Source organism: Salarias fasciatus, chromosome 13, assembly GCF_902148845.1.
Source record: "Salarias fasciatus chromosome 13, fSalaFa1.1, whole genome shotgun sequence".
NCBI lineage: Eukaryota > Metazoa > Chordata > Actinopteri > Blenniiformes > Blenniidae > Salarias > Salarias fasciatus.
The window spans coordinates 10,628,539-10,640,803 of NC_043757.1; the positions used below are offsets into that span (position 1 = coordinate 10,628,539).

Genomic DNA, 12,265 nt, shown 5'->3' on the forward strand with positions numbered 1-12,265 from the left:
CCTTTAGAAGCCCCCAATAAAAGCATCCTGTCAGACACAACTGCCACAAAGTTTAGTGACAAGTTCCAGGAGCAAAAGTTTTAAAGATGCTAGCGGAGCAGAAGAGGATATGAAGGCGGCGGCAGACAGAGAGCGGTAACTACCACTTGTGTCATAGTCTAAGAAATGAAACGTCTGCCTATAATCCCTCACACATGGAAGAGGTGAGATTACAGCACAGGTGTAGTGGAGTGTGAATGAGTGTGTGTGTATCAGCAATGACATGCAGGTTTAGGGGATCAAAACAGAAATAAAAAAAAAACTGCTAGACAAAAAAAAAAAAAAAAAAACATCTCTTAGATTTTACTTCTTGGAACGGATGGATGTGGCACTAAGGGAACAGTGTTACCCTGCAAGACAGGTAGAGTGCAGGTATCTTTCCACATCTGCAGCACATCACTTAAAAACATTCATCCATTTAACTTCTTTACCTGCTTTATTCAAAACAGGGGAATGAGAGCTGATCCCAGCTGACGAAGACAGGCAGAGTACACGACGGGACGCCGGTCAATTGCAGGGGGAAAAAAATGACTCTTCAATCAAGCTGACATGTATCTTTTATAGGTTTGACAGTATTTAGGGAAACCTGAATGGAGAACATGCAAACTCCACACAGACTGACCCTGACCTTGGAATGGAAGCACTGTGAGACGAGTGAGCTGACCTCTCAGGATCGACTGACCTGATTTAAAAGCACATTTCATCTTTTCAGTTTTCAGAACACAAATAAGATTTTTTCAGTTTGTTACCAAATGATGAATAAACATTGATCTGGGGCTGGTAATGCACTGGCGCTGTGGTAAGTGCTGTCAAGTACAACATCTACGGTGATTTTGGTGAATTAACACCATCTCAGAATCGCCCATTTGCAGCCAACAAACTCACTCCAGCTACATCGAGTGGTGGTGTGTTCTCCCCAAACCCAGAGCTGTTACTGACGGTGGTAAACTGTTGGGCGCTAACCTACAGGGACACCTCTTATCACATGCCAGGTGTCTGGGTCCTCACCCCACCTGCGTGCAGCGGCGCCATCGCGACTCTACATCCTTTGCTTTGCCACCACGATGCAGACAGCAGCCCAACACACCATCCCGTGAATGGATAAACAGACCGGCTGCTAAATATTCCTGCTATCTCTCCTTCAGCTGCTTTCTTTCTCTCTCTCCAGACTCTTTCTTCTTGCTCCACCAATTACTCAAACTTGGAGTTTTGCTCCATTGCAGGCTACTTTCTGTTCAATCATTTTTGTAGCGTTGCCCCCTCTCCTCTGTCTCCTATTACTCTCCACCTTTCTCTCTATCCACTTGACTTGCAGTTATCTGTCAAATTCCACCCTGGCGGCTGCCGTGCCTGAATCAATCAGAGTTGACTAGCTTTCGGCTTATCTGCACCCCAGGTGATTGATTTTCCTCGTTATGTATAATTTGATGCTCTATCCCATCTCTTCCAGAGCAAATTAAATTGTGGTCGAGTCCAATGCGCTGGTGTGAGCGAGCATGTGCACATGTGAGAGAGGGGCAGAGAAAGAGGGAGCGAGGCAAGAGCGAGCGTGAAATATTTGAGTTCTGTGTATGTTTTGGTGTCTGAGTGTGTGTGACTGTGTGTCAGCGGAGTGTGCTGATAGATACGGCTAATGGGAAGTGATGGACACACTGAAGAAGGCTGGTGTTCACACACACTGACAGTCCAAATGCACACAGGCTCATGCTCTTTTCGGGTGTTGCACTTACGAGAATGTTGCTTATGAGCACAAAAAGAAAAACAGAATACGCAGCAAACAGATACAGCTGTGTTTTCTTTAATAAAAAATTTAATCCAATTGAATCCTAAGTGATAAGTGTGGGACACTAAGTAAACTAGGTCATGAATACCCCAATGATTTTATTGCTCACTGAAAGTGTAAAGATAAAGCCTTATTTCATGCAAATAATGTTTTTTTGTTTGCTTTTTGTTTACCATAACTAGTAAATACAAATACAATACGAAAACACCTCGGACAGCAGTGTTTCCATTTTAAGGACATTTCTGTGATGGTAGATCTGTTAAATCAGTGGGACATCCAACACTGCCGGTGCATTCAGCTGTACAATTCAAGTTTACAACACAAGGTGGTGAATTGAGTCACTCAACAGTGGTGTGTATGTGATAAACAGGTTTACCCACAGGCCCAAAACTGAACCACTGCATCTACCAATCAATCAGAAACACAAATACTCTGAAAGCCCAGCGACTCAACAAAAAAACATGAGAAGAACAGTTAGTGGAAAAACCTAAATTTTGCAAACTGTCCCTTGAATAACTGGCCTACTGTATACAATTTATGTTTTTTCCCCCTTTTCTGCTTAATTATCCATATACTGACAGTAAAGGTTGATGGAAACTTTTTATTTCCTATGTAGAGGGCAGTTCACTGTGTGGAGGCACAGAAAAAAAAACACACCTTAGTGACAGTCATTATGATCTACTGCAGGCAATACTAGAGTCATCTGAGTAGTTGCACATGATGGACAGACCTGACTGAAAATTAGTTTTTGTAGCTTAATGTTTTGACACTGATCATTTTCCGCACGGCACATACTAAGTGTGCTTTTTCCAGGCTGATACTGAACACAGCTGGGGACTACCGCCCCATCTCTTTGGGACTGGTAAAAACAGAGCAATTAGTTGCACAGACAACATTGGATAAGTCTGCATTAGCAGGCTGAGGTTGACAGTACAGCAATAAAAAAAAAAAAAAAGTGTGCGTGAGCTTTATTTTATCCAACGCTGATCTGAGACGTGTCAGCCTGATGTCAAAGGTGATGTGACCGTACCAGCCGTCGAGATGAGAAGTACCCACCTCGTCCTTGTCTTCGGCCTGGATGAAGAGAGGAAGGGCGAAGCCCACCTGGGCGAGTTCGGTGATTCGGACCCGATACTCCGAACTGTTGAACTTTGGGGCGTTGTCATTCTTGTCGATTAACAAGATGGTGAAGGTGGTCATCACTGTTGCGCTTGATGGACTGCGATCCTCTTTCAGCTCTGTAGCCTTGTGGGGAGCACCAGCAGGAAGCAGCATTAGCAGAAAGAGAGGGAGCGAGAGGGAAAGACAACAAAAGACAGTGGAAGAGGGAGAGAGAGGGGGACACATGAGATGCATTTGATTGGACTGAAAATGTCATTCTGGATGGAGGAGGTCAGCATGCAATCTCGCCAGGTATTTACAGCTGTTCATTTATTGGATCAAAAGGTGGACGGACGGTCCAAAAGCAATCATAGAAATAGGCTCTAAGTGAGGCCAAGAGAGGGCCAGCACATGTACGTCCACACATACACATGAACACACAATGAGATTTAGGAGAAAGGAGTCCCTTTGAGAAGACACAATTACACATTGTTTCTGGCTGCCTTAGTATTGAAGATGTAAGACCTCTAAACTAGAAGAAGAAAATAAAAAAAAAAATCACAGAAAGAATAGAATTGGGGAACCGTTGTCTTTTATTGATGGATGAGTGTCACAAGCAATGGGAGAAGAGGCCGGGACAACACGCTGGTCTCTGGGTAATCAAGGTAGTTTAGCCTCCCTCATCCAAACGCTCCTGAATCATTTGACCTCCACCTCTACACGCCCGGCCCTATCTAAGCTGCCTGAAGTTGAGAAATTAGTTGTATTACTATGGCACACCACAATCAATAGCAGCACCGGCTACGAAAGCAGAAGCAGACAGAAGGAGAGAAAATTTAGAGGAGAAAAAAAATCCATATCTTATAAATACATTTTTTTTGGGTGATTTTTTTTTTCCCCAGCACTTTCGCCCATTCTACTTTTCTTGTTTGTAATTATTGATTTCAATTAAAAAGAAAGTGTGAGGCTGGCATCTATTAGTGGGGTTACTTTTTTGGTAATAAACCTTAAAGCTGATTTTATCTCACTGCTTTTCACATGAACCCAGCAGCAACATAAGTAAAAGCACAGGTGCTAATCAGCACATTAGGTGCCTTGAAATGGCTTTTTTTTTTTAAATACTAAAGGAGCAAATGATTTGACATGGAAAGCTAACAAAATCCAGAATGTAACGGAGAAAGAAAGAATCTAGGTCTTTGTTCTGAAATCCTTCCACTTTCAGTCACATGTCAAAATCCATTTCACGCACCCTCTCACCCTGTGGGAACCACTTGGTCTACAATACTGGAGGAGGGAAAATAATGACAGAAAAAAAAAGAGTGGACAATGTGGGAAGACAGCAGGTAGAGAGGTGCTGGGGGTGAGAGGGCAGGACTGACATGCTAAAAAGCTAAGAGAGATAGACTTCTGGCTCAGTGGAGGGACAGAGGGATTCGGAGATTGCACTCGCTTCAAACAAAAGAAAAAAAAAATGGAGGAACAAAAGGAGGCTTCGGCATCAAGGAGGAGTTTAAATCCTCCTTCTTTATCTGGTTCTGCTCCGTTTCCCCTGTCCTCATGACTGCTGCTTGTTCACTGAGCATAAGCCTCAGACTGGCACTCTATCACCGAATCTCAAAATCTTATAGCTTCACAAACCCAAAAGACCCACTTTTATTTACAAATGAGAGCATATAATAGTGATGTTCCTTGTTTTTGTTCAGTGTTGAATAGCACGTTGACTCTGCGATCCTGTCAAACTCAAAAGTATCATGTCAAAGTTGTGCAGTTAGCAAATCTTTTCAGACTGTATTAAAGCCAGATTCAGCATTGATTTCATACACTATCATATCAAAGCTCTCATTTGATCCACCAGCGAAACAGACTTTCGATCTGTTCTTGTGGCTTCCTCAGACAGCCCACCCACCCCACCCCATCCCGCCCCAGGCCCCCGTTCAGCATCCCACCTTTACAGTGAGGGTGAATCCTGCTGAGTAGAGCGGGTTTTCTCTGTCCAGCTGGCCATTCACTGTCAGAGACCCACTGATGTAGTCCAGGGCAAAAACACTGTTGGTGTTTCCTAGATGGCGATGGGGAGAGAGAGAGAGAGAGAGAGAGAGAGAGGAAGAGAGAGAGAGAGAGAGAGAGAGGGAGATGGAAAAGAGAGAAAATAAAGTCAGAGGGACAAATGAAACTGGCGTTGTGGATAATTCAACATAACTCCTGGGATGTAGCGAGGAGCCTTTGGAAGGGAAGGTGGTGCATGAGCTATGTGCCTGTCTCCATTTCATGCAATATGGATGCAGCTTTTGCTCTGCTGTCTTTTATCTCTATTCCAGCCTGAGGCTGACCGACCACCTCCAACCTGACCACAAGATGCTTCCCAGCATCCCTTTGTTTCTGTCACTGTCTGCCCTCTGCACACAGTTTCTGCTTCTTCATCAGTTCCAATCTTCTCGCCACTTCTTCACTTTAGCTGTTGATTCATGTGACGACGATCCTGTATTTCCGAGTCAAAAATCCCAAGGGCTCACAATTTACATGCAACCTTTAGATGTCTTAGTATGCTGTGGAAAAAAGTGTGTTTCTACCAATCTGTAATAATTAGCCCTCTTCAATTAGAATTATTCACGTTCATTTGAAGCATACACATTATGACACACACTATTACCTATGGTTTCACAATTTTCAGATGTCATAAGAAAACAAACAGAAGGATTTCAAAGTAAGCGTAGGGCATTTTAAAACTTCAAAATATATATGGAAATAAAATAAAACAATAAAATTTGCAATGGTAAATTAATCATACTTAGTGAACCACAATCAAATTTAATAGTGAACATTATAGAAGCTTGAGGTCTTAGTAGTAACTATCTAATACATCTATTACACACAGATACTAACCAAATGAATATCTTGAGGACAAGGATGTTTTGAAAGTTAGTGTCTTTTCTATTACATTTTTTTAAGCTTATACTTTATATGATATACTGAGAACAAGGCTGACTGACTAGATAGCCACACTGCACATTTCCTCTGAGCAGCATCACTATGAACGGTTTAATGAATTGCATTAACTTTGCTATAGTCCGTGCACTCCTTCAGAGAGGAGCATTTCAAATTATGAACGCTGCACTGTTCTCATTAACAGGTTCAAGTGCGCCCCGTGTTCTCCATTTACTTCAATTAAACAGGCTAAAATAGAGCGAAGGCCACTTGAGTCCTCCTCTCAGACTTTCTTATTCCCTCGTTTCCTCTTCGAATTACAGTCTCTCTCTGTAACACCTCACTCACATGCCTGCCTGTCTGTCTGACTTTCTCTCCAGCATCTTGCGGCTGTGGCCTGCTAATTACACCCAGCAGATGGAGACAACAAACGAAAACACACCTCATGGCCCTCACCTCTCCGTTGTTACCGTTCTGCACTGCCCAGCATCTTCCTCCCTCCCACTGTCAAGCCCGATATGTCTTGCTTTCTCACTCGGAATCCCTAAAAGAGTCATTATCATTCTCGGCGCTTGTCATGTGTGTTATGTGAGACCTGGAAGCGTCTCCGTGTAATCTCTGGGCGGAGGTGGCATACATGTGAATGTCATCAGAGAAATCCGTTCAGCTGATGGCAAACAATGAGGAGGGGAGGACTGACTGAGGGGGCACGGTCAAGTGGACCTGGATATAATTCACTTGTGCTTTGTTAAAACAGATTCTCTTCAACAGCTGGCAGCATGACAGCTGCTCTGTGAAGCCACATCGTGCAGGTTAAACGGTAAAAGCCTTGTGGGAAAAAAAAAAAAAAAAAAAAAACATTACCTAATGAAGTAAAAAGAATTGATTTTTTTTCTGGTGTTCAAACAAATTATTAAAGAAAAAAAAAAACATCCTCCTCACTAAAACACACAAGTCACACAGTGACATTGTCGGCTGCAGTCCACACTACAGCAGGCAGAGATTCAGCCAAACTAACAACTCCTCCTGGCAATGCATTCTCTCCTTTTTCTACTATCTGAAACACAATGCTGCTCTAAATCCCTTTTGTGTCTTTACAAGCACTCTTCTGCTTTAAGCCAGGTACAGTTTGTGATCACAGAGCGCGCATATCGCCACATCCACGCCCAATCTGTTTCCTCCATTTACGGAGCCTGACTGGCCTTCTGGAACTGCACAAGGAAGCTTCTGTTACACTTGCATACACTCTCAATACGCCTTTCACCCATCGTCAGTTGGATAAAGCAGTGTCGAGGATACATGAATCCAAAGGCGGATTCATTTGGTCACATCAACAAGTTTAGAATAGGATTACAGAGCTGGTTCACCAAGAGAAATCGTAAGTGAAAAGACAGACATGTGCATTGAACAGGTCATGGGGCCACGACCCGGCCCAGGTGAGGTCAACAAGAAATCATGAATCCAATCAAATGTAATTTACATGATGCATATAGATGAATTCATTTGTCTATATTCAAAAGGAGCCACTGCTTCTCTTTCTGTGTTGGCGAGCAAAGCTTGGGATCATTACCCTGCAGAACTGGATGCAGAAGGTAAATTTAAACAAAATGTGGATATCTATGCACTTACCCTCTGAAGTCAAAGATTAGGACATTAAACATATCGCTGTTTTTAGAATATAGAAATTTAGCTGATACTGACTGAATTTAAAGCTCAGCCTCAGTGGTCCTACTTTTTAAGTGGTCCCTCTGGAAAATAAATTACTCACACATTTGAGAGCATTTTCACGCTGAAAGTGACCCTGTTGAGCTGATTTCTGTAAAGAGTCGGAGGCTATGATGCATCAACATTTGCCAAACTTCAATGTTAGGGATACAATTTGTGGGTTAACAGATCACTTCTGAGGACTCGGGGAGAACTTCAGAAATACTGCAGAACACTGTTAGATTTTTAGTGAACCCTTATGGCTGGTTCATAATTTTACAATATTTTTTTTTTACTATATTTTGAGAACTGGCAGGCTACATGTGAAGTCATTGTACTTCTCTATTAAAAATTAATTGGGAAACTTAAACCACCCCAGATCTCTGGCAGATATCTTTAAATAAGTCCAGAATATGAGACAATTAATAGCAGCTAATAGCAGCTGGTTTCTCATCTTTTCATGTGCTGCTACTCACTGAGAAAGCTCTCCACGATGGAAGACCTTTTTACATTTGAACTATTTATCAACCAGCAGAAACCTCAGAAGTCTTCTGATGTGTATCATGTATTAGTCTACAAAGGAGAAGAAAGAGTGGACTACACTTGAATACTTATTGTACATCAAATCAGTGGAATGCCTGGCAAAATTTCATCCAGTATAGCATAACTATATAATCATGTTGTTTCTATTAATTGCTTTATTGTCCTTTTATTCTGCACTGCATAATTAATTTAAGGAATAGTTGCAATTAATATTGGATTTAAATGTGACTAACTGACTTACTTCTATAATACTTTTTAAAAATGCCTCTTGTGTGCAATAAAGAAGGCAGATGGTGGAAACCAGTTTACCATTTTGAAAATCCGTACATCTCATTGCTGTTAAATGTTTTGGCTTTGACATTTGAAGAAAGAGGTGCCGTCACTCAAACAAACCACTAAACGTTATGTTTTCTTGGAAATACAGGAGCACAACTACCGATTTGTTTACTGTATATTTAAGTGACAAGCATAAAAAACAAAAAAAAAAAAACCCAAAAAAACCCACACAAAAAAATACCTCACATGTTTCAATGTTCTCTAAAATTGTGTTTTTTCAGCAGCATTTTTTTTTTCTCCAGCACATATTGAGCTTTGAACTGCACTGTGAAGGATTAAGAACTGCTCTCCTCCAGGTAGTTTATAGTAATAGCAAAGGTCCAGACTCCAGAGAAACACGTTCAGACTGTAAGTCTACAGTACACAATTGCCAGAGGTCAACAGATTAACCCATGTCTGTGTTTCCTACTCCCAACTCGCTGCCCTATTATTGCTCTGTTCCTAGCCTGTGATGGAAAGGAGGGAGGCCAGAGAACAAAGAGCAGCGAGGGGGCGTGGAGAGGGGGTGGGAGGGCAGCAAAGAGAACAGGGGCCGCGGGTAATTAGGCTGGACTGAGGCCAGAAGGTGGTGAGAAGGAGTTAGAGGGGAAGATGACTGCTAGTTATGTCTATTTCATATAATCTACTTCACTGCGGATAAAAAAAAACCAAAAAAACAAAAAAGGTAAAATGTGCCTCATTTTTCACATTTTGTTCACAAATTCAATAGTCTGACAATTACAGATTATACTTAAGAATTATGACTATATTTGAAGTGGTTTAGAAAACAATTAATTATAAAGTATATAGAAGAAAACACACATCTCATAACATGATTGATTGTCCAGTATTATTGGTGCTAAACCTTTTAATGATTATTTAAAGCAAAAGACAATTTATACAGAACACAGAAGATTTCAATCAAACTACAATTCATTACTGACTGTAGTAATAAATACTTGATGAAGTTTTGGGAACCTTCACAATCGTGGCCAAAAAAAGCAATGAAAGGAGAACTTTGGTTTTGGTGTGTGATCTGTTTTCTGTTGATTTTGCAGCTCTATACTGTTACACTACTCCCTCCGGTGAGCCTGAAAGAGAATGAAGCATAAATTCAGCTTCCACTAAAAGTGATTCCACACTTGATTGTAACCATAAGTTATTTTGTCTATTTGCTAAAATGACCGATGCTCTCATTTTTTTTTCTGCCTGGCAGTCTAAAAATGTGAGGAAAACTGAAAATGAACTCTCCCCAGAAGCAGGAAGACAATGAAACACAGAATCAATAAGACTAAATCTCTGCTTGAAAAAAAAGAAGATGAACTGGTGTAATCAATGTAATAATACTACAGTAGGTGCAGGAGCCAAGTTGCTTATTAGGAGAATCAAATTGTTGTTGGGAGACTGAACTTGGGAGGGAGAGGAGAGGAAAAAAAAAAAGTCTGTCACTTTGTGTCATGCACGAGTGCAAATGCGCTGACACAACATTCACTGCAACGTTTCTTTCTGCATGATGGGAGGGGCGGGTGAGAAGTTGATGTTGACAAGACGTGGTGGAGGTGACAGCAAAGCGGCTCGGCGAGAAGGAAAGGTGGACATCACGCACCCGGGCCCTCTCAGTGTAGGCACCGCGGCTTTAAATTGCCTTGTCAGCTTCGGTGACCTGACTTGAATGCCAATCTACTCCAGCAGCCGCCCCGTACCCGGACGACTGGCCGCTCGCCTCGCCGCGGAGCGTCCTGTACACAAATACGCACACTCCCGTGAAAACACACGAGCAGCAGATTGCTGGTTCAACTCCCCGTTTGTCCACCTACAGAGGCTCCGGCTCACTGCTTTGGTTTCCGCTGAGCGGCCCTCCACCTCACGACGGACCACAGAGACAGACTGAAATTACACAGAGTGACTCAGGCGTCCCGCTGAGGGAGAAAACATAATCAGATTCTAATTGCTGATAGAAAACGTTCTCCAGTCATCTGCCAGGACACTGTGATTAGATCTCCAAGGGGTGGAAATTGCCACACGCAGGTATGCACACAAATACCCGTGCATTTTTCATCCACATACTCACACTGAGTGGGACTATTTCAGTGCGGCGTGCGTGAGTTAATATGTTGGTATTCAATTAGTGGATGTATGTGTGCGTATATGTGTGTCAAAATACACGGGGAGCTAACCGGTATAGTTTGTTTCTGTGATGTGAGGCTCTGGAGGATAAGCAAAGTTCTCACATTACCAACAGTACTGGACTGGAAAATGAGAAACTATGCCATGATTGCGTCTCGAGTGCGGTGCACACTCAAATGCGCTCTGAGCTCACACACACACACACACACACACACACACACACACACACACACACACACGCATACCTTAAAAATGTCCACGACAACACAGACACATAAACTAACTCAAACATTATCTTTTGAAAATTTGATATGTGCACAGAAGCTGCTGCTACAATTACAAGATGAAAGGAGATCTGAATAATTCCAATTCATCAGTAATTGAAGCACTTCCAAAAAAAAAAAAAGGGCAAAAAAAAACACGAAAAAACAACATCTTCATATCATCTATTGACAAACACATTCAGACTGTAGTGTCATGAACAGCAATGCGAAGACTCATATCCTGAGAACGGCGTCGTTATTGAAATTCTCAGTCCCGTCTTACAAAGAGCCAAACAGTGAGCGCAAAGACAGGGACAGCAAAAAAAGAAGAAAAAAAAAAAAGAAAGATGATAGAAGCTTGAGTGTTTTGAGTCACAAAAGTGGAAAACATACATGTGTAGTTATCGTGAGGGGATTGCCCGAGACGACAGGAGAAATAAGGCATTTGATCTGATGAGTTCAATCGGGCGTGTGACAAGTGGCTGATAATGACTTTCTTCCAAGCAATGAGCTTTTGAGGACAGCCGAATCAGGAGTTCTCCAAGTGTAATCGGCATGACTAAGCTAGTGACAACTGTTTTCTCTAGTTTGTGACAACACCATGGGGGCGCTGGAACATTCTAGTAATGTGATGTGGCATGCAGCCAGTGCTCAGAGTCTTGGGGCGAAGATTTTGTGTACTTTGCTAAATGTACACAAATTAGTGTCACTTTTAAGGATTACGCCTACAGGCAAATCATATTAATGATGAGGTTTTAGTTATTGTCTTCGCAATAGACTTGCTTCAAAAATCTAAACGAACGGTTTTTCTAACCTCCACACACACACACACACACACACTTGCTCGTGCACATGTTCATTTGTGCACTGACACACACCCCTGAGTATGACAGCTACCAGTGCATATGTGTGTGTTTTTGTGTGTGTGATGCGGAGTGATAATGGCCCTGTGGGTGTCTTGCCATTGGCAGACGAGCTGCAATTCATGAATACACAATGAAGTAGTTTCATCAAAGTTTTTTTCCCAGGAAAAAAAGAAAAAGGTCCAAGGACAAATATTGCAAGACAATGCATGGTGGACGGAAACTGTCAGAGATCACTGTGGCTAAAAAGTTCATTAGATGCATGTACACTGCTCCTGAGGAAGGGCTGATGTTGAAGATGTACCAGCGGAATTTTAACAAATTCCTGTTAACCTTCCCTCACAAAAGAAAAACAAAAAAAGTGTTTAAAGCCTCCTATAACCTTGAAGAAAATTTTGATTGCTTTCAACTTAACTACACAACACTCAGATCAAAAATTGCAGAAAAGGCTTAAATAAAATGTACTTATTGCATCTCAGAATCTCAGGAATTCTAAAATTTACAACTGTCATACAAGGCAGACTGTAAAAAAAAAAATGCCAGTTTTGATAGGGGTGGTGTTGGCAGCAGGGTTCAGAGTTCGTCTTCTGCTTGAGGAAGGG

At 41.9% G+C, this 12,265-nt stretch overlaps 1 protein-coding gene across 1 annotated transcript in view; it reads right to left on the reverse strand.

Moving 5' to 3' along the window:
* Window positions 1-12,265, reverse strand: part of cdh23 (cadherin-related 23) — a 202,490-nt gene that overhangs the window by 80,615 nt on the left and 109,610 nt on the right. Inside the window, exons 10-11 of the mRNA XM_030105917.1 lie at window positions 4,870-4,982; window positions 2,879-3,067 (exon numbers count right to left, since the gene is read on the reverse strand). Coding sequence (XP_029961777.1) covers window positions 2,879-3,067; window positions 4,870-4,982 — 302 coding nt within the window. The remainder of the gene's footprint in view (window positions 1-2,878; window positions 3,068-4,869; window positions 4,983-12,265) is intronic.